The 27,255-nt window shown below is 35.5% G+C and overlaps 1 protein-coding gene across 14 annotated transcripts in view; it reads right to left on the bottom strand.

Annotated features, from left to right (window-relative positions):
• Positions 1 to 27,255, bottom strand: part of MAP2 (microtubule associated protein 2) — a 278,987-nt gene that overhangs the window by 6,564 nt on the left and 245,168 nt on the right. For 6 of the 14 annotated variants that reach the window (XM_087863130.1, XM_087863100.1, XM_045806622.2 and 3 more), the window contains 6 exons: positions 26,773 to 26,834; positions 21,917 to 22,087; positions 20,802 to 20,949; positions 16,167 to 16,507; positions 3,724 to 3,816; positions 1,671 to 1,752 (listed from right to left, as the gene is read on the bottom strand). In XM_087863130.1, coding sequence (XP_087719256.1) covers positions 1,671 to 1,752; positions 3,724 to 3,816; positions 16,167 to 16,507; positions 20,802 to 20,949; positions 21,917 to 22,087; positions 26,773 to 26,834 — 897 coding nt within the window. The remainder of the gene's footprint in view (positions 1 to 1,670; positions 1,753 to 3,723; positions 3,817 to 16,166; positions 16,508 to 20,801; positions 20,950 to 21,916; positions 22,088 to 26,772; positions 26,835 to 27,255) is intronic. The other 8 variants (XM_087863112.1, XM_045806627.2, XM_087863113.1 and 5 more) reach the window with 3 other exon arrangements.

Here is a 27,255-nt window from a genome sequence, read left to right as displayed (position 1 = left end):
CAGCAGTACAGGGTCAACTAAGTGTTTGTAAGCTTGAGTTATAGAGAGTAGAATTGTGAAGATATGCAGCAAGAGACCATGTCCCTGCCGCTTCAGGAATGACAGAGAAGCTAATTCCAGGGTAATGGTTCTGAAATTAGTACTGGAGATTGTTGGGGAACATCTACAACAAGACGTGAAAACTGATTAACCTGAAAGCTGGACCTGGGCACTCGGAGGCTTCTCATTCCCTCCCCTGCTTGCCTTTCCTGCTCCCAGAGGCTGCTCCGAGGACAGAGCCTTGAGATAATGATGTGGTGTTGAGAACACCTACACTGCACGCATCACTAAACCTAGTTAAGGCCTCTTTATAAACTTTTAAGATTTGGTGGGCGGGTGTGAGGATCCATCTTGCTGCTACCCAAGAGAAGCCTCATATGTAAGCTCCCTTTACTTATTAAAACTGCCACCTACTAACCTGGAGTGGCCTGCCTCTTTCTTCGGTTTCTTCCAGTCTTCTGAGTACAGGGGTCAGTTTCAGATTACACCAGGGAAGCAAGCTCCCAAGAGGGTTGTGAACCAGTAGAGATTCTGCATGTGTATTTTCTAACTCCTTGACTTGCTTTTTGAACACCCTTTGTCAAAATGAAGCCTGACTTCTAGACATGTTTCCAAGCATTTATCCATTTTGAAACTTATCCTATCTACCTTTATTTTTCAACTAATAAATTCTTTCTAATAATCTTTTCTTGGTTAGAAACCTTTTTGGGCTCGATAGTTCTTATACTTTGTTTCTGATAACATTTGAGACAGTGATTAATGGAAATAACCTATTACCTGGTTTAATTAAGATATCGAGCATACCAAAGTCTTCCTCTTGTCCTTCTATAATTCAGTGGTATATACTGTCAAAATATTCTCAAGAAAATGACAAATTTGACAGTTGTCCATTATTTACATATGCATGGAGGTAGAATTTAGCAAAAATATATCATAATGATACTGAGAAAAAATGACTCATAATATGTTAGATTTACACTTTAAAGAGGAAAAAATCCCCAACAAGTATGAATGTAAATTATATACTTTAGAGCACTAGTCCTATTCCAGAGCACTAGTCCGATATTCTAGAAAAACAAGAGGCCAATGGTAATAAGTTGGGACAAGCACTGAGTCAAGCAATGGGTCAACTAAGCATTGCTTTCTGCTGAGGATTCATAGTGCTTACTGACTTACTATAGGACCTGAGAAATTTAGCAGATAAATACTTTCATCAGCTTTGCTTAAACATAATCCTTCTTTCACATATATAGAAAAAATACTTCCATGAAAAATCCTTGGAAATGCTGCTTTCAATCCATGTAATTATGTATGAATACATGGCCCAAGGTATTTTATAGACCATATATTTCAAAAGAGCTCCAATAAGCATATTGAGTACATAGAGATAAATGCATCTTATATACCTTTTAATTTTGAACCTATCCTATGATATGTGGCCTCCTTGTGATAATTGAGTTTACTTGTTCAAATGAAGATGACTTAAAGTTTCTAACTTAAGTATCTATTAATAGAAGCATGAGTTTTTAGGATTTTGAGACTTTTTTCCAATTAGGTATTTCATAACATGAATTATGCTTGTTGATTTCTTGAGCAATTAACATTTCCCAAACTACCAAGTATTTATTTACCTGGCCTGTGGCGGATGTTCTTCAGAGAGCCACATTTGGATGTCACATGGCTTAGGTCTATCTTCTTGGTAACAATCTGGACCTGTATGAACCACATAAAATATGCTTAAAATAGCTGAGACACAGACAAGCCCCCAAGCTCATATATAAAATCCAGAAACATATCCAAACTCACAACATACAGCAACACAGAAACCCAAACCGAAGTACATACACACACATAGGAAAACATAACCTCCCAGTGTCCTCCCACGTTTGGTTGGAAAGAAGGACCAAAATGAAAGATAACCCTAGAATAGAAGATTTTATTAGTAGAAACAGATCATGCCACAAGAGGATAGAAACACCTGGATTAATAAGGCAAGCTTCCACTCAGAGAACGAAGCCACACCATGTTAAACCTTTCCATAAGCAAAGAGCCAAGTGAAGAGATGAATTATTCTTTAAAAAATTATTTTTACATAAAAGTGACCAACATTGCTCATAGATATAAGAAGACCAACATTGCTTTAAGATAGAAGAAGAAGAAAGCTCAAAGCTTTTCTACAATGTTATTGTCATGTCTTGGCTAAATGGAATTTTTCTTATCCACCAAATTATAAAATGGTAGCAACATTTTTTTCTCGAAGTTATCTCCTCTCCCCATGTTAGAAACAGTGCTTTTCCAATTGTGGTCTATTGTCCATTGGCATCAGAAGTAAAAGGGTATTATTGAATTGGACATTGTGGAAATGGGGCCACAGAATCTGCGTATTTGAACAAGTGATTCTTCTCTAGAGGAAAGATTAAGACTATTGTTTTGGAGGTTGGAAGCTCCCCTACTTGCTTTAAGATTGTTAGTTATCTCAATTTATCCTCTGCCACTTAGCTGTTTTGGCCAGCAGGGCCTGCAGGAGAGGACAAGAGTCACCCTTGACACCCTCCAGGTATTTCCCAGGACTGAGACTGCTTCTGTGAGAGTACCACATAGTTTGTACTTATAGTCAGGACACAGGGAGGAGGGCCACCGTGTCAATGTAAATACTGATCCTGAGGCTTAGCTCAGCATCCTTAAGGAGCCTAGCAAACCTTGCTATGGACTTCCTACGACAGTGACATTTTCAAGCTCAGTGGAACTACTTCGAGCAACAGGTGACAGCTCCTGGTAGAAGGCACTGGCTTGTTTCCCCTTTCACTGCTTGACTCCATCTCTGCCCAGCTGAGGAGCAAGGAGCCAAGAATTATTAAACAGGCAAGAATTCTGGACTTGCTACTCTGTAAATTACTTTTGTCACAGATTACCAGATTCTGAAGTTAAGGTGACAAGGATCCATAGAGCAGTCAGCCTGGGTCACCTTTATTATTCTTATTTTGTGAAGAACCATGTTTCCTTTACCTTGAGTTTGCCTGTTTCAGCTCTGCCTCAACTATGTTTGAGAAACATGGATTCATCTTTCCCTTCCTCTCAAAGGATATTATTTCCACTCAATTGAAGACACAGAAAAAAAAAATCCCATCAAGACAAAGTTTATACTGGGACTTGAATCCTTTCACTTTGAATGACAGATGAACTGTGCTTCACTAGTTTTGCATTATTCCAAATGATATCCTAACTCATGAATAGTTATGCACAAAAGATTGACATTACACTTTGCGTACTTTCAAGTCTATGAGTTTTTGCCTCAAGAGTAATTGAAATGGAGCTATAAGTGTGTGACCAGTTGACATTTGCAGGGGAGTAGAGACGGCATGAGGAGATACCTTGAAGCCAAAGGCCAGCAAACAAAATTGGCAAGTGAGGTGGGTTTGCCATCCCCCTGAAAGACATGGTGCGGCCCAGTAAGGTTTTATTCCACAACTGAAAGCAAGAAATTTGCTGATAATCTAACAGAGAAGGATGGGAAGCCCACCAGCAAAAATGCAAGGGTGACAAGCTCCCAGACCAGGGGACATGAGGAGCAGCAACAAGAAAGGGGGTGTGTCTTGGGAGGGAGGCAGGAAAAGAGACAGGGGGCTGGCTGTGCAGAGGTCTCCACACAATCAGGATAGCTTTCTAATAGAAGCTTCTACTTACATTTCCTCCCCCGGCAGAATGTTTGATGTTATCCTTGGAACCACATCGGGACTGAACCTTGCTAAAATCGATCTTCTTGTTTAAAATCCTAACCTAAAAGGAATTGGAGGTAACTTCATTGTGCATTTTTCTTTCAGTATGCTGGGCATAGGGAGCCAGAACGGGTTGGTGCCAAGGAGGCTCCAAACTTGCTTCCACTTACATAATCATGTAAGAGAAAAAAACTAACACTGGAACTGAAGAATGGCTCTATCATTTAATATGAGCTCCTAGTCCCCTAAATCTCTAAGGGCCAAATGCTCAAAAACTTTAGACATTCAAGTCATAGGCAGGTGTAACCGGGAAACAATTAGAAGAATAGAAAAATTAAACTTGGATCATCTATGACTGGGAGGCTTCCCATATTGGAAACTGGGACTCAGTTTCCACTCTATGAAAGGTCCAATAGTGTAGCTCTTGCCCTACTTCCCTTCAATCCTACAGTGTCAGCCATCACAATTATAAATCACCTGGTACACTTGATTGTATTATTGGTCCACACAGCACGGGTGAGGTTCACAACTGGTCAGGCTGAATGCCACAAATGTGGGTTGTCATTCATCCCGCAGATCCCTTGCTTTCCCAAGAGGGTCAACAAGGAGGCTCAGGGCCTCCTCTGATGGAAGGGCTTCACTATAGCCTTGCAGATTTGGCTCAGTGGTCTTCTGAATGTCCTCTCACTGACAGCTGCTCATAAACAGCCATAACCCTTGGAATGCAAAAGCATTCTTTCCATTATTTTACAGGGGAGCAAATCAAGGACCACTAGTTGACTGATAGCAGGTCATGTAGAGGTAGTCCAGGCCTTGGGTAGGTCCAGAAGATTTGAGGTTAGGTGTTTTATTTCTATTTTCAGAAAGTTCAGTATTCATCTTGAAGACGATAGCAAATCTAAATCTGGACAGATGTGATTCTGGTGTAATGTAATGTGCAAAGTAATAGCTCTTGGAACTTCTTCTATGTGTCTTAAATTTTGTGTTTTGGAGAGCACATGAGCAACGTAAGCATGGAAAGAAAGGTTTATTTTTGTTGTTTGTTTGTTTGATTTTACTTTGGCTACTTCTACTCTTCCTGTGTCCCCTTAATAGCTAAAGAGAAATTATGTTTTCAATGCTTTAAGGGAAAGTTTGTCCTCTTATTAAAAAAAGCCAAATAAATAAATACAGCCATCTCCAAGAATGGTATCACATCTCTTGGTGTTTGCAAAAAAGAGTAAAAAATTCAAGATGACATTGAATCCTGACTATTTTTAACCAGACAAAGCTTAAATTGCAGTGCCTGCCCGACACTGACAAGAAAGCTTGTCCCTTACAGGGAAATATCATTGACAGCTCTCATTGGCAGCCCAAGGAAAGGGCCTCTTGTCAAAATCTGAAGTCAGAAAACATGATGATTGGGTCATTCTATAGGGCATGATAAAAATCCTAATTTAAAAAGAAGGGGGGAATATCACAGTCTGTATCTAACAATAAATGTAGTGGCACGCTAAGAATTTCACATAAAATGTAGATGCAGATAACTTTAAGAAAACAAGGGCCATTACGTTTCAAGCCTCATAGACAAATTATTTTTAGAAAGCAAATAATTTTATTATTTCAAATAATAACTTTTAATTTTCCTCTTTGAGTCTATATTTTGGCAATGAAATAGAATTCATCTAAGCCATTTCCCCTAATTCTTGGGGATATATAGGGTCTCATATTTCATTTGCAAATTTTAATTTAGAGATCATTAGAGTACCAATCAAGTGACTCATTACCAAGTGATCAAAAGCTAAATGTTAAATCTGATTCACTTGTTGCAAAAATGGAAATTCCAAATTCAGTTGCATGAATCTGTTTGACTCTAACATTTAATCAACTGGCAATTTTTATGATTTCTAAAACAAATGATTCAAACTCCAAGGGGGCACATTGCCAGCATTACTTAGAGACAATTTAAACTTTAAAAAATCCTAAAATTTAAAGGCTGACTTCTGTTGATTTCCCCCAGATTTTCTAGAGAATCATTGATTTTCTAGTGAAATAACTAGCTGGTCTTTTTCAATGGGAGACTTTCTCAACCTACATCTGATCAATTCATAACATGAAGCAGACATCTGACATGGATTAATGGCATGTTCTTTACATATTTCCATATTTGCAATAGTTTCAGAGTATATTGCTTTTGTTTCAAATAAGGTAGAGTACGAAATTCACCATTTTGCTTGATGGTTGAATAGACAGAAACAAAATCACTTTGGGCACTGGATGCTTGATGTTGAGTAAGATTTATGTTCTAGCCTGACGACTTGCACCTGAGCACCACCTGTTCCGTGTGATGCACATTTACGCTTTAGCAAAATTACAAAATACTTCATGCCAAAGATCTCTGGGATCATTTACCAATAATTAACACTTTAATTCTACAAATTATTTAATTCTATAAATACCCGCAGACCTCAGAAACCACTGCATAAGGTAGAAAAATAGATGGCTGCTGTGAAGGATAAAACTTTATTCCAGATTATTGTTATTATTATTATTATTTTTAAGTCAGAGAGCCAAGTTTAACTCTCTGTGCTCTATAGATGGGTCTAAATAAAAATGACTTTTTTGGGGAAGGAATTTCTATTGAGCTTTTGTTTTCCTATACGTCAAGGGAAAAGTATTTTAACATCTCAGAGACGGTCTAGGACAAAATATAACGAACCTTTATTTGATGAACTAATTTTCTATATTCATGATATGGAGAAAAAATATTTGAATAATCATTATCCAAGGTTAACTCTAAACCACATTTTATCCTTGTCAATTTCTTTCGATCAAAATTTTTAGTTGTACTATTAATGCAAAATGGGGTGATTTGAAAGTGTGTGACAATTTTTCCTTCTGTATACTTCACAGTGGAAGGGAAAAACGTATTATTTCAATCAAGTGAATCATCTTTCTAAAGCTCTGCCTTGTTCAAAATTCTCCCGAAGTCTCTATTTCCTATTAAATGCACCAAAACTTCTTAGGTAGGCAACCAGGGTTCTCAGAAATTCTGATTTTTGAGCGCTCTTCTCAAAACTTTATATTTTGGCCAGACTTTACATTCCGTACTTTAAGGCCCTTGTTTACATTTTCGAATTTGTTCCCATGCTTTATGTTATCATCTCTTGCTAGAATGCCCTCATTCCAAGTTGAGTCTGGAACTCATCATTCTTCAAGGATCAACCCAATCAGTTCCTCCCACAGGAGGCTGGCAAAAAAGGATTTCAGTTTCATGGACAAATGTTGGTGACTTGCTTGCATTCATAGTTGGCTTTTCATTCGTATAAGAGTCATTTAAGCTTAAAGAGTTAAAAAGAATAGGTGAATGTAATTGAATAATTAATCAGCATTATTTTATTTTGCTTTTTACTAATTCTATCTTCTTCCACCATGTGAGGGAAGTACAGTGTAGTGACTTTCTGGATATTCCTGATGTGACTCTAGTTGGTTCAATTGAAATGATACGCCACTACATTCTCTCTGCATATAAGTTTAAATGTATCTTTAGAGAAATACACTTCTTTTTTCCCCAAGTGAGGTTACTCTAAGAAAGGACAGGAAGACAAAATGTAGGATATTTCTATGGGCAAGAACAAATCTCTCTTCCTAGAGATTACTTGGAAATATGAGACATGTAAAATGAAAGAAAACGCAATCCTAATTTATAACTTTTGGTAAAACAATTTATAAACCAGAGGCATTGATCACAGCGTCAGCTTGCATTCTTAAGCAATGGGATTTTGATTTTTTTATTTTTTGATTTGACACTCTCTGATGCTGCTTTCTTCATCAAAAGACCCCCATGTCAGCTCAAGATAGCAAGATATGGAGAGTAACCAGGGGTCCAGCAGTTTGGATTCTGTTCTTGGCTCTCCTACAAGAGAGTGCTATGCTCTATGGGCACCCTTTAAGTATGAACCTCAACTGCTGTATCGTTTCTTTCTTCTTCATCCAGTGTTGTTTTAGAAAGAATGCTTTTTTTTTCTTTTGAAAGGGTAGTAGTGGCCAGTAACCCTTTAACTTGAGCAGAGATTAAGTTTTTCCTTTGGCTTTACATCATTTTTCAGGAGTGCTTAAAATGAAGCCTTTCTTTGTCCTTGCATTATAAAAACACTTCTCTCTCTCTCTCCCAAAAGTATTTCCCATTCCATAACATTCAGTTATAACAAAAGCTATTTATCTATCCCATATAGAGTCCTGAGATATCATATATTAAAACAAAAAAAAAATATGACCGCATCAGATATTTCTGAACAATCAAAGTTCTCTGGAATAGATGATGTTTTTCAAAGATTAATCTGTTAACAACCCTGTGCTCAGATCAAAATGCATAGAAACGTTATAGTCTACTCCAAATTTTAAATAACCCTGTCTATACTGACCAATAACTTCTTCAACACTCAATGGATCAGATACAAGCAATAGATATATTGGAGTACACAGTTAAATAGAAATAACAGAAATTACGGGTCATGTCAAAACATACAATTCCACAGAGCTATAAAGGAAAAGGGTAAGTTGGAGGGCCCATGAAGGGGTCAGACAAATTTTTCCATGCAGGCTGTGCCACACGACACAGAAAAGAGAACCACATTAAAAACCTTGAGGTGAATAAACCATGCTGAAAAATTTGTAAAGAACTGTTTGGTGAAACAGACATTGAGTTCAGGCATTGGCCTCATTGTTAAGCACTGGCATTACATTTATTCCTTCAGTTTAATTTTTTAAAGAAATTTTAAGGAATAGAGGACCAAGCATAAAGGCAGTAACTTTTAAAGAGTTTGTTCATTTGTTTGAAAACAACCTGAGACTCAAGGCTGTTCCCATGTTCTTGCCTGGCTTCTAAATGAACTGCAAACAAACAAACAAACAGGACTCTATAGGTATCATATTTGTAAACGCAAAGTAGTAATTATTTTTCACAGTTTTTAAATAATTAATGTTTATGAAGCCTAGCTCCAAAACTTTTCATTTCCCTACAAAAGATACTTGAATTATAGCTCTGTACATTCTATTACATAAAGACAGGGTCCGTGATATCAAGGAGCTTTCATTTTGAGATAATGTTCTCTCTCTCTTTCTCTCTCTCTCTCTCTCTCTCTCTCACACACACACACACACACACACACACAACCTTGTCAATATAATATAATGCATTTCAGTGAACAGTTTTCTTTCATGCTGGGTTGACAGTATTTTAAAGCTCATGGGGTATTTTATTACTTTTCTTATTTAGCACTTATTTGTAGCCCAATGAGATGGAAAGAAATGGCTTGGAAAGAACTTAAAAATTACATAAGGGCAAGGTACTAGGGGAAGATGAGAAATGAAAAAAAAAAAAAAAGAAGCCACTTCTTTTCTGCTTAAATGGTAGAGACCATGCCTTATCATCTCATTCTCCTTTTGTCATATAGTACCCAGCAGGGGCTTAGTAAATGTTTGCCAAAATGATACCCATGTGAATGAGAAATAAATCTAAATATGTTTCAATTCTCTTTTAGTTTATAAAGTTTATAATTTTATAAATTTACTTCTATGTTACTAGCACTCAGTAGACACTTCACAATGGTGGCCATCATAATTTTATATAATGAGAAAAAAAAACCCTGTTTCAGTATAATTTATTACTTGCCTCTGGCATTAACTCCATTTTCTCCTTAAATATAAAATTCAAAGCAACTTATTCAAATTAGATGTGAAAGCCCTAACAAAGTCTCAAGAAAATGCCTAAAACTTTATAAGAAAATATAAAAAAGATTCCTCTCTACATTTCACCATTTCACTCCCTCCTTCCTCTCTCTCTTAGTGCTCCCTCTTCCCCAATTACATTCCTCTTACTTCAGAAGTGCTGAGTTTTTACTCAAGTTCAGCTTGCCCTTTGCAGTACAAATACTTAAGGAATCTATTAGAATAACTAAATGGATATTTTTAATGAGCTCTAATGCAAAAATACCATCATACTCTAAGTAGAACCATGAATTTGAGAGCTTAAAGTGACCTCGTGGTCTGCTTAAATGAGATATTGCTACATTACGATGGTGTTAATACATTAAATGAGACGGTGCCACAAAAAGAAGTGTATTTTGTTGTTTCTATTCTTACACAAGTAAGAAACCAGAGACATCAGTATCTCAGGTCACATAATACTTTAACAGAAAAGTTGGACTAGGAACTCAGCTCTTATGTCCTGGTCTAATATTCTTTTAGCCAAAATTCACTGTGGTCCAAACATGGGCAGTCTCTTTGGGTCATAACAGTGATGGCACTAAGCATTCCCACTCATTCAACAAGTCGCTAGAAAGAGTGCATCTCTCCATGCATATGGTGAACCACATTCATTCAACATTCATTCGACTTTCACTCAACAAATATTTACTGAGCACCTACTATGTTTTGGACGCTGAGGACGGGATCAACCTCATCCTTGATTTCACAGAGCTTATAGTCTAGTAGGTGAGACAAGATAGACATTAAATAACTAATTATACAATGGGATACTTAATTACAAGTGTGGTGGGAAGCACTGGCTACATAATGGAAAGTATATCAGATGGAGAAAAGAACAGATGCAGAAAGACCATTTAGAGAACTTAACGACTATTGCAGTGACACAGACAAGAGATAATGGATCCTGTGCTAGGCTGGTGTAGAGCAAACTAAGAGAAATGGGTAGATTTAAGAGCTAACCTGGACACAAAATCATTAGCACTTCATGATCGCCAGGGTAGGGGATGAGGAGAGGGAGATGACAAGATGACTCCTAGGTTTTTGATTTGGCAAAGTCCTACTATTTGAATAGGTGTAATGATATTTAAAAAGAATCATTTAACTTGAACTTTCCACTCTCAAATATCTATGTGGCATCAGCCCCATGAATGTTCCTGCTGTTCCTAAAACATGCCGGGCCTGCTTCCTTCCACCCCAGGGCTTCTGCATCTGCAGTATCCTCTGCCTGAAATACTCTCCCCCCATTACATACATGGCTCAGTCCTTCAGTTCCTTAAAGTATTACAAATTATCACCTTCTCGGGGCTTTCCTAGTCATTCTATTGAGAAATGTCATCTCCTCTCCACATATTTTAGATCTCTCCCTTGACTTGTTGTTCTCCTTCTCACTTGTTACATATTTTTTCTTATATAATATTTTCTGACTTGTTTTTCTTCCTAGAATGTAAATTCTACGAAGGTAGGAATTTAAAAAATTTTTGTTTGTTTTGTTCATTGTTATATTCTCAGTACCTAGAACACAGCATGGAACACAGTGGGTACTCAATAAATACTTGTTGGATAAATGATGAGTAAAATGAATGTACAACTTTGACTTTCTGGAATTATTGAGGAAATACAAGGCAGCTCACCATTTATTTTAAAGATGACTAAGGTAGATTTTAAAATTAATATTTCATTATTTGTCCTTGATATTATCTATAGGAATTTGAAAGTTAGTGTCTATACTCTATTTCAAAACATTGATTTTTAGAATTATTTAAAAATTATCTGTCAGTTGTAGGACAATACAAAATATTATAAGAAATACAACATAACTTTTCAAATTTAATGGTCTCCACTTTTCAGTAGTGTATTACTCTAACACATTATTTGCATTCAATTATTTCACATAAATATTGTAAAAGATCAAAACCCTTAAATTTCAATCCTGATGTGATAAAACCTTGGTGTGGGAGGGAGTGTTAATTAAGTGTTGCCGTTCTCATGTTGTGCAACCAAAGTTAAAGCAAACAAAACAATAACTAAGGTTCATTAAATAGCATACTTTGTAGACAACTGATTATTCATTAAATACAAAATTATAGAACTTGAATTTATAGCTCAGCCTTTAAAGGATGTTACTAGAAGCCCTATATGCAGGATGTGGGTACTATAAGTACTCCTGTTTTCTACTCTGTGAAAATGTGAAAATTGGACTATAAGGAGCTGAATATCTCTGACATCCAATGTTCCTTAATTCAATGGATCCATACAAAAGTGAGAGATAGAAGACAGACTACTTTATTTCTAGAATGGGAGCATATACTTCACAGGTCCTAGTCTAATAGATTTATCCAAACAAATTTTTTTAAAAAGATGCTAGGGCAACACTGGCTGGGAAGGAAACAGATTGACAAATTCTATGAGATTCTTTATATAAAAGAGAAGTATTGTTCTCTTCTTGAACAGAAATGACTTGCTTGAAGATGCCACTATCTTTTTAGTCCATATGACCTAAAACGACTGATTGCTCCATGAATGAAGGAGAAATATATAATTCACAAGGCAATCAATCAAATCCACAGACATGGCCTTGCAGAGATCATGATCTACCTAATAACTGTCCTACCCAACAACTATAAAGGGAAACAGCCTTTGTGAAACCACCTCACCAGTAACTTTCAACTATGATAAGGGTACAAAAATTGTGGTTTATATACTGATCTTCAAAAGGCTGATGGAGAAAAAAACAAGAAACTTGTTATAGCATGTGAAAGTATTCTACATAAATCAAAGCACCTATAAAAAAGCTGATGCATTGTTAGAAAAGGTAAGAAGTATCATTCACTGGCTTCCTGCCTACTTTTTTTATGCCACGCATTTAGAGAAATTGTTTATCTTCCTACTTTGTTTAAAATAAACAGCTGTGTTCTTAAAAAGCTAACACTACTTAGTCTAAAATTTAGATTGAGATTTAATGTAGAAAAGGGAGCTAACTATATTGAGATAGTTTTAAATTAATACACTTACTAAGCCAGTCTTACCCGAGCCTTGAGTTAAATTAACCAAGGTCACTATCCACCGTGAATCTAAGATTGTGTATATTCTTTCCAGTAGAATGAATTTGTGTTTCAGCTGAAAAGATTAACTTTATTGCTTCTGTAAAGCTCCTCATGTTTTCAGCTCTTTATCTATTCCATTAGGCATTGATTTACATCACTGAACTGAGCCACACAGCTAAGGCTCTCTTCCAATACAAAATCTGACCTTTAATAGAAGTGATAATCACTGTAAGCATACAACCTATGCAAACGGAAGAGCAATAAATGCTCAAATTGAGGCAAATAATAAGGCTTCCCAACCTGGCAAATTGTTGAACTTCCAAGACACATATATTTTTTACTATATATTTCCCTTCCCAATTCTTAGTGATTGCACAAACAGCAATAATATCGCTTTTAAAATTAAATCATTTACATACAATCTAACCACTCCAGATTTTATAACAAGGGAGCCTGTGTAGAAGAATTAAGGTTACATCTATAAATTTGCTCCCTTATTTATTAATAAGAATTGTGTGACTATTTTTCTCCATATCTACAGACTACATATCTCTATTACAAAACTTGCCTCCTACAGAAAGTACTGCTATTGTCCTGTCCTCTTCATTGATTCTGAGTTGACCACTATCCATTCCAACACCCTAGGATTATTCAATTTATAGTTGGAAACAACATGCCAGTAGCTTCAATTTTCCCAATAGAGTGCAGTTATGGATCCTCAATCAGAGAACAAGGGTCCTTCGCACATCATCTTGGTAATTTCTAAGAAGCTTTAACATAAAAAGCTTTTCTAGTCATTCTATAAAGTGGAAACTCTAACAATCCAGTCAAAGCCTGCAGTTTAACGTGTACAGAAAAAGAATCTCACCTTACTCCTTGTCTTTGAGGCTTTTAAGGGGATAATGTTAAAGTGTTAAGTGATGTATTTTTCCTACAAAGACAGTTCAACTGCAGTTCACCTCAATTTCCCAATTCATTCCCCCTCCAATTTGAACACATTATCCCATCTATCACAAAATAGAAGGCAAATATCTTCCTCCCATCTGTTTCTTATCTTGGTGAGGAAATACCTCCTGGTTCTCCAACAAAAGTCACTTCATAACTCCACTGTTATGGATTTTTTCCAAGTCACCTGCAGCTGAGATAGGATAATTTTGCAGCAGGTTAACACTCGTCTTATGAAAGAAGAGATGTTCTTCAAATGACACTGTGAGTTTAAGGCTGCTTCTGTTCTGTAATTTTTGTGTCATATGTCTTTGCTAGTCCTTAATTACCACAATCTCTAAGGCAGTTCTAGTTGAGTTCAAAAGAATAAGGCATCTTTATGTCAGTTTTATGAATTACTGAGTATAGCAGAAGTCAACTGAAATTAGACATAAAAATATTCACAGATTAAAGAAGCAGAAAGAAAAAGAAGTATTCCTATTTTTTGGATTGGTTTAACCTTAGTGATTCTGGCAAAGCTGAGGCTAAAACCATTCTTCATGCCTCTCTTCCTTGAGGAGTTGTTCGAATAAGATCATATATTGTGGAATTTTCATGGCAAATTATATCAATAATTATTCCATTTTAGTTCAATTTTCTTTTGAGTTTCAAGAAAATACCTTAGAGATAAATTATATTGCCTTGGGATTCTAAGAAGAAACATATGCTTTTCAGTATCAATATTTTCTGGAATATAAGCCAGTAAACCCTACATTTAAATAAGGAAAATACTACATACAAGGATATTTATAGAAAGAGAACTGATTTTAGGGGCGCCTGGGTGGCTCAGTCGTTAAGCTTCTGCCTTCGGCTCAGGGCGTGATCCCGGAGTCCTGGGATTGAGCCCCACATCAGGCTCCTCCGCTGGGAGCCTGCTTCTTCCTCTACCACCCCCCCCTTGCCTATGTTCCCTCTCTCGCTGGCTGTCTCTCTCTCTGTCAAATAAATAAATAAAATCTTTACAAAAAAAAAAAAAAAGAACTGATTTTAAATATACATAATAGTCACACCATTTTAAGAGGTATCTTACCAAAAACTAAAATAATAAACTTTCAAATTGGCACTAAGTTGATTTTATTCAACTTAGCCCATTATTTATGTATAAATATAAAATAATACAGCATTTGGGTATTTCCAAAAGGCCCAAAATATTTCATTCTCTTGGATGTGCAAAACTCTGAGGAATGCAAGAATAGTATGAGATTTATGAAATTACAGGATCAAATTTGGCAGAATCAGTTTTTTGTTTTGTTTTGCTTAAAAAGATTTCTTGTAGCTCATATTTTAATAACATCTTTTTATGAAAAAGCGTTTGTCTATGACTTTATTATTATAGAATGTTATAGTCATTCCACAAAGGGCATTGGAGCACCACCCCCACCCTCTGCTTCCCCCAATTCCTTCAGTTGATATTTCATAACTCCTGGGCTTTCTTGAACAGAATCACAATGAGACAGCAAATAAGTCTGCTGCTAAAGGAAGAAGCAACACTGAATTTCTGTTTCAGCAGTGAGTAGGAGTCCTTGATAGCTTCACATTTTGGCAGGATCTTTCTTCTAAACCTGCCTGAAAATACATTTTCTTTGGCATGAAAGAGGGACACCTAAAATCAGTGGCAGAAAATATAAGATAGACAAGAAAGAATGGCAGAAAAGAACAGTGAAGTTAAAAGAAAGTCTTTTGGGAATGTCGAGAGGGCATCACAAGTTTGTTGATGGACAAAGGAAGTTATTGCTCTCTCTTCTTTCTCTCAAGGATGGGTATTTTATCTCTTTAGCAACAAAAAAAGCCAAACTATTCCATAGGCAGATCAATATCACAAAGGAAATACTAAATGATATTTGTATTGTTTCCTTCCAGGCTAATTTCTTCATTTAAACACACAGTATAGAAGCAAGGTTGGGGTCAAGGCAAAACTCAAAGCCCCTGGTTGGCAAAAAAAAAAATGTGAATATTTGTACTGGAGCTGAAGTTAAGAGTAAATTGGTAGAGCTTTACTAATAATCCTCTTCAATACAATCAATTTTAAAGAGAAGTTCTAATAGAATAATTTCATTCATCAGAACTATACAGAACTATCTATCATCAACATGTATATCCACCCTTTGCAATTTTCAAGCCTGAGAGACCAGAGAAGAAATTTGGTGAACCATTCTGATTTGGGAGTCGACATGGGGACATGGTAGTAGATGTCATAGGAAATCACTGAAGAAGGAAGGAGATAAAAGCGAAATCACTAAAAGATTGTCAAATGAGGTCACAATCATGATCTAAACTAGAACACTCAAATTCATATCAGAAATGTAATTTTAATCTCTTATGCTAAAGTCCACAAGGCAATAGAGATACATTGAGAAAAGACTGGCTAGGCAATCAATGGAAAGATTCTCCTGTATGGGGAAATCAATTTTTACCCGATAATAGCCAGGAGGAATGGACATGTCACGTGATTTTCATTATATTTTGTAAGTCAGCCTTCTCGGATGAGGTCCAAACTCTTGGCAATTGGTAACTTTTTAACACCTCCACCTCCCTTTCACTGTAAGAACTGTTCGTTCACAATACGAGGAAGGTATTCTAATCATGAGTGGGATTTTACTTCTGGCCGCAAGTATGTTGTTCATGTGATTCTTACCTGCCCCCCTTTAGGCTGGTATTTGATGTTGTCTGTCGATCCGATTTTGGATTTGACATTCTTCAGGTCTGGCAGTGGTTGGTTAATAAGCCGAAGCTGCTTGGGAGTAGCAGGAGATTTTGGAGGAGTACGTATGATGGCAACTTTCTTCTCACTGGGCACCAAGATGGCAGATTTGGGGGTTCCTGGCGTGTGAGGGGTCCTGGGATAGCTCGGGGTTCCAGGAGTGCCTGGGGTGCGTGAAGAATAGCTTGGTGGGGTGCCAGGAGTGATGGCAGTTGATCCAGGGGTAGTGGGTGTGGAAGTGCCACTCTTTCCTGCTCTGCGAATTGGCTCTGACCCTATATAAATGAACAAAACCAAACCAAACCAAAACCACAGCGTCAGAAAATTCTCGAGACATCCTTTTCCCTCAGGTTGCTAGAACTCATAATACATGAACTTTCTAAAGAGTTTAGAATACTTATGGATTATGACAATGCTCAAAAAGGTAAAAGTTCCTTTTTTAAGGTTTATAATCGGGTGACATTTTTTTGAATATGCATTGCTATCAATGGAAATAAAGAACTTGGGTTTTCTTGATTTATTCTTCTTATTTCTCATTATGAAGACATCAGAAGTTTTTCATACTTGTGGGATCATTAAGGCATGCAGATCTGCTGTGAGTTGGCAGAAGAATCTGCACTTCACATTCTATGTGGGTTAGTATTTATTAAAGATTTCCTTGAATGATATGGGGATTGCTTGTTCTTTTGTGCAATAAGTTCATTCCGAGATTCAGGCAGACATACAACATACAACTGTGTATTGATAGCAATCATTTTGATCTGTGTACAATGTCATTTATTGAATTGTATTTCAATGTTACTCCTTTAGCTTATGTTGAAGAATGCTGTGAGTTGTAAATGTTTACTAAAAGCTATGCAATGATGTCAGACATTGTTCTACACTATCATGTATTTCCTTTATATGGAAATTTGTCTCAGCTCTTAATACCAAAAAATATCTATTTCTCTTCTTAGAAAAATAGGATGTTTTAACAATATAGTCACAGTGAATCTTGTACTTGATTGTTTTCTCCTCTACTTTCATTACTACTAGTGTGCAGTTTGGAGTCAAAACAATAACCCCCCACTGTCAATTATACAGGTTATTGTGAGATGCATTTCTTTGCCTCAGCTTGCCCTTAGGGTCATTTTATTATTTAACTCCTTCCTCCCATTTCCCTATACTACGTTTCTTTCATATTAACTTTTTAACTGTGTGTTTGAATGCCATTCCAAATGCTTTTTTGAAAGCAAAGTGCTATAGATGAGACTACACCACCTTACAGATTTCAAAGCACTTTTGTGAATACCAAACATTGGATGACCAAACAAACACAGTAGTTAGAGGCAGCTCTTATTATTCCTAATTTAAGAATGAGGATATTGGGACTCATTTACCCAGATGATACAAAATTCGAAGCCAGGTCTGATCTTTAGTTTCTTAGCTCTAAAAATCTTTTTGCTTAAACTAACACATTGATTTTAATAATAGAACACTTATTAACATTGTTTACATTTATTACTCAAATTCCTTCACTTTTTTTTGGTGTTTTATTGGAAGGGCATGAATTTCATTTTTTATTATTAAGTATGCATACTTTGTAAAATCAATAAATCTTCTGGAAATTTTGTAGAGGATAAAGGTATAACTCATTAACTTTTAAATCAATGAAGTGAAAGGGATCTTTAAGTCATCTAATACAACCAGTCATCAGTACGGGAAGTTCTTCCTGAGAAAGGGGATAATTAATCTTTGCTGAAGTAATTACAAGAGTGAGCTCAAGAGAGCTTTGTAGATAATCATAATCCACAGACAATATCTGTTTACCTATTGGTCTGGGTTCAGTGTCCCAAAGAAATAGGATCATTTACTTCTTTCAGTGAACAATTTTTACGTATCAAGTGAAAGTTGTCCTGTGTCCTTTTGGTTTTTTTAACGTAAGGGCAAACGATAGGTAGACTCCTCAACTGACAACGTGAAATGAGATATAAGAAGACTAATGTGATAGATTAGTGTGCATTCTGTGATTTTTACCGCTTTCCACAAAAAGGACACTTCAAGACCAGGATGATACAGCCGCATCCAACTTGGCTCTTTGTGGCTTCCTTGCTACAAAGTTTGTTTTTGGACCGAGTTTTTGATGTTTGAGTCAGTCACTGTATCCTTCAGGAAATCTCCAGAATCTTCATTTCTTCCTCAAATATTTTCTCTATGACTTCATCACCTTTGAATAGCTCAGGTCTTTTGGGGAGCAGGATCTTTTCTCTGTTATTTGCCACTGTACCTAGCACTGATACCTTTCATGGGAACTGAATACAGTAGGAGTTCAACATACTTTCTTTTTTAACAGTACAAATTGGATTCGGAATTTATCAAAATGTGTTGAGGTGTTTTTTACTTCATGGAGACTAAGCTGAAGCAATATTCTGCATGTGCATAACAAGTTTCACTAGAAGAAATACAATTTTTGTAAGTAAGACTCATTTCTATACTCATAGAAAATGGCATTAAGCTCCAGAAAACTAAGGAATGAAGGTTTTGTGTTACATCTGGAGAATGAAGAAAAACCAAATGTATAATATATTAAGCCCTAACACCACTGTTCAATAGATACGATCAATTTTTAGTGTATTAATTATATTCTTGTCATCAAAATGACAAATTTGAGCATTTCCTATTTGTTCTGAAATTGAAAGAGTTAAATCTGAATTACTAAAACAACTTAAAAATATTTATGAAAAAATGTATTTACAAATTACTTCATTAAGTTGTATTCTTATTAATCTTGTCAACTCCTCAATGACAATGCCTTTCTCTCCACTTGGGCTAACTGCATAGCTTTGTTTCTTTCAGCTCTTTTCAATAGCTGTACAAAATGCCAGGATGTGTCTGTGCTGCTACAGAGATTATGAGTGAACAGGAGGAGGCATATTGCTTGTTCTTCTAGTTGTCCCTATGCTTTTTAGCTATTGCTACATATAGAGAAAATAAACCCTCTGTCCTGAGATTATCAGACTAGGAGCTATGATCATTACCAAATCATAAAATGCATTATACTTATGAATGTAAGTTACAAAGTCAAAACAGAATTGGTTCAGAAATAAAAACAATTGATATACAGATGCACTTTAAAAGGCAGAGCACAGTGGTTTGAAGATGTGGATTTATGGATTAAGTGCCATTTTGCTTCTATAACCACAAATAGAAGCATAACTCAAAATATACCTTTGGGAAGCACTTGGTGCCTTTGTCTTATCTGAACAGCTTCTATATTCCTGATGCCCAATTCCAACTCCAAATATTTGGAGTTAAAATCTTTTCTTGAGAGATTACTATCTCTTAAATGCCTTCTTTGCTAGTTCATTTGAATACTTTATTTTTGTTAAGAAAGAGGTTAGTGATTTTAAAGTGTCCTGGCAAATATTTCAAAGAATGTTAATACTTCATGAAACTAAATAGTGTGTAGGTCACAATTGCTCTAAATATAATAAATACTTTCATTCTAGGCAAAACTATGCTTTAGGTGTCACACAAACTAGTCAGATTTGAAGTGGGCCAATTATTATTAAATATTTTTTAAATAAGTGGTAAAATCAACTATAATGTGATAGTAGTAGCAATTTCTACCATTTTGAATGGATTTTAAATGACAGAGATTTTAATGGATTTTAAATTTTAAATGTCATTTTAAATGACAGAGATGATATTCTCCAAGTGATTCTACATAGCAGTTTTCTAGCACAATTTCTTCCAAATAAATATAAAGAAGACATTAAGAGGGCAGGTCATGAAGTTATCAGTCCGCTGAAAACCAAATTCAACCACTTTCTATCTTAGTAGCATTGGACAAGTTACCCTCTTTTTTCTCATCAGGAGATTTAATGAGGTTATTAATGCCTAACCAACAGCATTGTTAATTAAACTGAGTGAAAAATGTATCTTAAGATTTTAGCATCTATATGTGCTCAATAAATGGTAGCTATTTTTGTTGGAATAGAAACATATTTATGAAAATAATCTGAATCCATGCTTTAACTAGATAATCTTGGTAGTAACACAACACCTGAGTGGGTAATGATTGGAACACTTTTATATTTTTATTTAAACTGCGATAAGTGCTAACCGGTTCATTATGGGCCATCAATCAAAAGAATCTGAAACTATTGCACTGAACATGTTATGTTTACATCCTCCTTGGAATGAGAATTCTTAACAAATTGAGCAGAATCCTAGGTTTTGATTATTGATTATTGATTATTAGCTTTCCAGTTAGATTTTAGGACTTGGATTCCTAAGAAGGGTTGAGCTTCTTAGGTATATATATATATATTAGGTATATATTTTTTAAAATTCCTGACTATTGGTTTTATCTATTAATTACTTCCTGGTAGGTACTCATTTTCCACAACAATCAGTTTAACTCACACAGCTGTTTGGATCCATCAATAGTCTGGATTTTCTCATTCTTAGAGGAAATATAATCTATTTTCAGTGTATGTTTTCCTTGGAAGATGTAACATATAGATACCTAATAAGCTCTATGCCACGTAAAGGATTAAAAAGGAAGCCAAATGAAAATAAACCTACTGGTAGTCCGCCGTGCTGAAGAGGAGATGGAACTGTTGAGAGAGAAGGAATTCTCATCTCTGTCTCCTGACACACCTCGACGAGGAGGGAGAATGGAGGAGGGTCTGGGCAGAGAAGAGCGCTTTTCTGGGCTCTTGGTTACTCCATCCTGATTGGGGGAAAAAACACATTGGGTTCTTGTGCATCTTCAATTATACTAAGTGATTACATTGCTCTATTTTTCCTACTGTGCTGGTAGATAAATTTCTTTTAATACGCACTACTGAATTTCATATATTTGTAAGCATTTCTACTTTGAAACTTAAAAGAAAGTTTGCTTAGAAGTTTTACAAAAATATATTATTCTGGAGGTAGTGCTAATAATTGATCATGAAATTCAAATTCTAAATAATAACATAGGTAAAATGAATTTACTCAAGTACTCTCCAGTAAATTAACAATTTTACTACAAAAAATCTTCATTAGCGCAATAACTTATTAATCAGAAAGGGCTACCAAGGGGCATTGGATGCACACCAGGCAACAATGACCACTACCATATATTGTGCATTTATGTGATTGGAATCCTAACTACTTTACATCCATTTATGATTTAATTCTTGCCACAAAATACTATATGCATTTTATAGCCAAGGAAACAGGTTCAATCAGTTTATGTAATTTTTTCAAGATCACCGAGTTGGTAGGTAGCAGAGGGAGTATTAAATCCTAATGTGTCTGATTGAGACCAAATGGTGTATTATATTATATATAATTTGCCATTATTAGATGATACAATATTATATACTATGAGTAATATATGTTTATTATATATATTATGTATATTATATATAATACATTTTATTTTATTGGTTTCTATTTGAAATTTTACCAGATACCAAATAAATAAATAATAAATTAATAAGGAACAGTCCACCTAGAAAGAGACTTTTTTTTTTTTTACTGGTTAACTATTAATAACTATTGAGAATTTTATTTGTGTTTAAGAGGGTCTATTGTTTATATGTCAAATATTTTAGAGTTAAGTCTTTGTTTTTTAGATATTTACTGAATCGCATCTTATAACTTCCAAAATTATATTCTTTTCTGCACCTTCGGTTGACCTGCTGCCTTACCTTGTTCCCTGATTCTGAGTATGGCAAACAGTCTGTGGAGCCTGCTGAGGTGGGCTGTACTGAAAAACTGTCAGAAAATGTAGCCCTTTGAGACGGACTAGGGCAAGCAGAGCTGCATCTTGGGGACTTTGAGCTACCCTGTAAGGCAGGAATCTTTGACAAGGTAGAATTCTAGCCATGAAAGAAAACAAACAAAATCACAAAATAAACCAAATGATGAACTAAAAGGAAAATAAAAAATGTATAAACATATAAGATTAAATGCCTACTTTTAATAAGACCACATGATAAATGGTTATAAGCAATGATAGAAATGTAGGGGCGCCTGGGTGGCACAGCGGTTAAGCGTCTGCCTTCGGCTCAGGGCGTGATCCCAGCGTACCGGGATCGAGCCCCACATCAGGCTCCTCCGCTGGGAGCCTGCTTGTTCCTCTCCCACTCCCCCTGCTTGTGTTCCCTCTCTCGCTGGCTGTCTCTATCTCTGTCAAATAAATAAATAAAATCTTTAAAAAAAAAAAAAAGAAATGTATATTCATGTGAGAACAAGAGATTTTCACTGAGCAACTCATTTTTAACTGGAACTCACTTAAGAATACTCATCTCTGAGAATATAGATCAAAATATTCTTCATGAATTCTACATATAAGGTTTGACCAATCCATAAGTCTTCCAGTGATACCGTATTTGGAAAATGTCTGGAGAGTCTGTAAGAATCGTTCCTTTAATAAATATAAACTTGACGGTGTATTTATAATCAATATCTGGATCACATTTCAAGAACTTTAGAACAAGGTATATTTAAGGCCTCATAATGGAAAATACTTTCTTAAAGTTGAGAAAATGTATTTTCACACATCTACATCGACTTCATCAGAAAATTACAGATTTTGTATAAAATCAGTTCATTTTGTGAGTAAAATGCCTACTGAGGGACAAGTTTACCATAGAATTAATAACATTTTTATGCATAGACCAGTATGTATAATGTGTTATAAATTCTAACAATGAAAGCGCTAAAGATATTGCTCATGGAAACCATAGGGCTTAATTTCCAGGTGTCGACAGTCCCGGAGAGATATTGGGCAAGTGAAAATCAGTGGGTTGGATGTACGGCTTTTGGAGGAAGCTTACGCTGGAATGCCACAAGGCTCATGGGGGGACTTTGTTAAAACTACGGAAAGGTATGATGAAGCCAAGGAAATTTTGTCTTCAATAATTGATATGATGTAGCTGTTACAAAAATAGCAGTTGAAATTGACAGCTTCATCTCAAGTTTTAAGCTCCACGGTTACTTTAACCAGGGCAGACACATTCACAGACTGCACACATCGCTTCTTGTTTTACAACCCAGCGTTGTGAGTGGGCAGCGTGCCTGGGTCAACCCACGTCCTTCTTTTCTGATTGATGCTACCCACAGGATAGCAAATTTCAAAACTGACACAGGAAAGAAAAAAATGAAATAACTGGATTACCTCAAGTTAAGAGAGACAACTTGCTCAAAACAAAAACAAAACAAAACAAAACAAATGCACAACAAAAGAAATGAAGGATTATAGGTCAGGTTCATGATAAAGAGCAATTGAAAAATCAGAAAGAATTGTTCTGATGGACGTACCGAAAGTCACAGATAAATAAGAGTTGGTCTTGGGGTTTTAGGAAATTTTTAGGAAGAGGATGAAGTTATGAGGGGAGAAAAAAATGTTAAATGAGAAAAAGTTAGAAAGAATGGTGGTCTAATCTCTCTTCTTCAGAAAGGTGAGATGGGCATTTATAAGGGAAAAATATGAGTTTTGTGTCAGATGTATATGGTTTCTTTCCTAAGTGTAAGCATTGAACACCAATTCCCACTGAGTTACTTGAAGACCAAGGGACTTGAAAATTTCCTAAATATTTTTCAAACAAGCAAAACAAATAAGCAAAAGGGAGAGAAAGAGCGAGAGCAAGCGTGAGAGAGAAACCAAGAAGCTGACTCTTAACTATAGAGAACAAACTGAGAGTTACCAGAGGGGAGATGGGTAGGGGGATGGGTGAATAGGCGATGGAGATTAAGAAGTGCCCTTAATGTGCCCTTAGAAGTGCCCTTAAGAAGTGCCCTTAACACCTAAAGGTGTTGTGATGAGCACCAGGCATTGGATGGAAGTGTTGGATCACTATACTGTACACTGACCCTAATATTACACAGTATGTTAACTAACTGGAATTAAAAGCCAAAAAAATTAAAAGTTCAAAAAAAAATTTTCTAAACAATATCCACTTAAAAAAATTTTTTTAATGGAGGAAAGCTGACTTACTTTCTATATATGCTCCTAAAGACTTCTACCTTTCAAATAACAACAACTATCACTGTTTATTGAATAAATACTACGCTCTAGGCACTATACAGTGTACTGTGTTATAATTAACCATATTTAATTTTCACAACTAACTTAGGATACGGGAATTTTTATTCCTCCCTTTATTTTTGGAAAATTAAGACACAGGGAGAAAAAGATCATGGAGCTAATAAAGGTTCAAGTCCTGGACCTGGTCTGCTTCATAACCCTGCCCTTGACCACCACAACTCACTGGTTTCCCATCAGAAACAAAAGGTAAAGAGATAGAAATCTTGAAGTTACAGTATTCTCAAGCCTGATATTTACAAAGGCAATACATGGATACTATTGCTTGCCATATGTTCAGGAATATGTCTGAAAACGTTATATAAAAATCAATTTCTTAAATTAACATGAGGTCCCTTAGGTTCAAAATGATATAAAAAGTTTGGCTGTCATCGGAAATGAATCTCTATTTTTCACAATAAAAAATGGAAGTCTAAAATCTTACTAGTTTTTATTTATTTTTCTCAATCCTTTTATTTTTATTTTTTTGATTTAAATTCAATTAACATATAGTGTATTATTAGTTTCAGAGGTAGAATTCAGTGCTTCACCAGTCTTATGTAACACCCAGTGCTCATTATAGCAAATGTCCTCCTTAATGTCCATCACCCAGTTACCCCATCCCCCACCCCATTCCCTTCCAGCAACCCTCAGTTTGTTTCCTATGATTAAGAGTCTCTTATGGTTTGTCTTCCTCTCTGATTTCATCTTGTTTTATTTTTCCCTCCCTCCCCCTATGCTCTGTTTTGTTTCTTAAATTCCACATATCAGTGAGATCATATGATAATTGTCTTTCTCTGATTGACTTATTTTGCTTAGTATAATACCCTCTAGTTCCATCTACATTGTTGCAATGGCAAGATTTCATTTTTTGATGGTTGAGTAATATTTCATTTTATATATATCACCTCTTCTTTCTCCATTCATCTGTCGATGGACATCTGGGCTCTTTCCATAGTTTGGCTATCATGGACATTGGTGCTATAAACATTGGGGTGCAGGTGCCCCTTGGGATGGGTAGCTCTATTTTCAACTTTTTGAGGAAACTCCATAGTGTTTTCCAGGGTGGCTGCACCAGCTTGCATTAAAATCTTACTAGTTTTTAGAATGCTACAAAGAGTTGTGATGTACATATTATATGATGTCTAAACCCCAGAACACTGTGATGCATTACTAGTTAACAACATCATTCAAACTATTTGTTGTAACTTTAGGAATTCTGTAGTAGTCTTTTTTTTTTTTTTTTAAGATTTTATTTTGAGGTAATCTCTATTCCCAACATGGGGCTTGAACTCACGACCCTGAAATCAAGAATTGATCCACCAACTAAGCCAGCCAGGTGCCCCTCTTTAGTAGTCTTTTAATTTTTTTCTTTCAATCAGAAAGGAGTAAAATACTTCATGTTGGCTTTGGTCTTTTGGAAGTTTAAAAAATAATGGTAATCACATAAAAAGTAAAATAAAAAAAGGAAATATGAAAGATTTGTAAACATGAAGAAGTTAAATATCATTAATGTAACCAAATTAAAACATTTTATCTCCATAACTTGGCAAATATAGGAAAAGCATAGGAATATCTAGTAACAATAATGAACATGGGCACTCTTATATACAGGACATATAAGTCAGTAGAACCTTTCTGGAGGACAACTTGACAATATGTAGCAAAACCTTTGAATGTGGACTTTCTTCTTACAACAGTGATTTCACTACTCGGACATTATCCTAAGGAAAAGCATATGGATGCATCCACAGATTAAGCCAAAAAGATTTCTACAGTAATATTGTTAAAGTGATAATAAAAATAGTTTAAAAGTCAAATAATAGGGAACTGATCAAGTATATTACTATAAATAAATAAAACACAATGCAATGTAGTCATTAAAGTGATTTACAAGAATGTTTAACGACAGGGAAATCTGTTTACTGTTTAATTAAAAAACTGATGCAGTGTTTCCGTTTATGTTATTATACCCATAAATGAATAGAAAAAAATAAAGACTTTATATCGAAGTGGTAACTGTAGTTTTCTTTAGATAAGGGGATTATGATACACTTTTACTTATATTTGCTCATCTACATTGTTTAATTTTCTCATATTCTTATTTTGTAGTAACAATTATGAAAATGTATTATCAAAGAGCTTAGTGTGGATTATAATGATTTATCTTAATTCTATGAAAAGTAAATAAGTTGAGCTCCCCTATTTTTGCCAGATTATCATGCTGGTTGTTTCCATCTTACTAAAAAAGAGGCAGCCTACAGGCTCTGACCTCACCAACTACTATACGTGTCATTCCAGAAGACATTGAGACATGCCTGAATGCCACCAAGAATCATTCTGGATGAGTGAACGATTTAAAATAACATTTAAGAGTAAACGTCTGAAGTCTAACTTATATCTGAAGTTATTGAGACATTGTCACCAATACCAAAGGGAACTTTAAGCGGAGGGCAAGGAAAAGATTATTTTACTCACAGAGACTTTGTCCTTTGCCTGTTTAAATACACTGGAAGCCTGAGTTGATTCACCACCTGTTGCTGTCAAAAAAAGAAGATACAAACAACCCCAAACTTAGTGGCTTAACAACTACACAAATGCATTTTTCAATATCTTTTGGGTACTCAATTGTGTCAAAAGACTAATGCAAAGCAAAACTTTGCTTATTTTGAGATTCGAATTCAGTAACTGAAGAAACATGAATAAGAACATTCTAGCATGTGGCTTCCACTATTGTGTGTGCTAATTAATATAACCCAGTGTTTACCAAAGCACAGGTAAGCACACCAAATAATTCCCTATTGGTTACCAAGGTACCTTTAAATACTGTTACTTCACGAGCATAGATCCTTTAGAACAAAAGTCACAGAACAAAAATCCAATGCTGTAGAATTTAAGAAAAGGGGAGTGATTGGTTTCTAGGGTTGGTATGATATTAAAGAGTGTTCATGGAGATTCCCA

The sequence above is a fragment of the Ursus americanus genome, chromosome 1, assembly GCF_024610735.1.
Source record: "Ursus americanus isolate L20-20 chromosome 1, mUrsAme1.1.p, whole genome shotgun sequence".
Lineage (NCBI taxonomy): Eukaryota > Metazoa > Chordata > Mammalia > Carnivora > Ursidae > Ursus > Ursus americanus.
The sequence above is the reverse complement of the archived record's forward strand: the minus strand, read 5'-3'. Positions and strand labels throughout refer to the sequence as shown.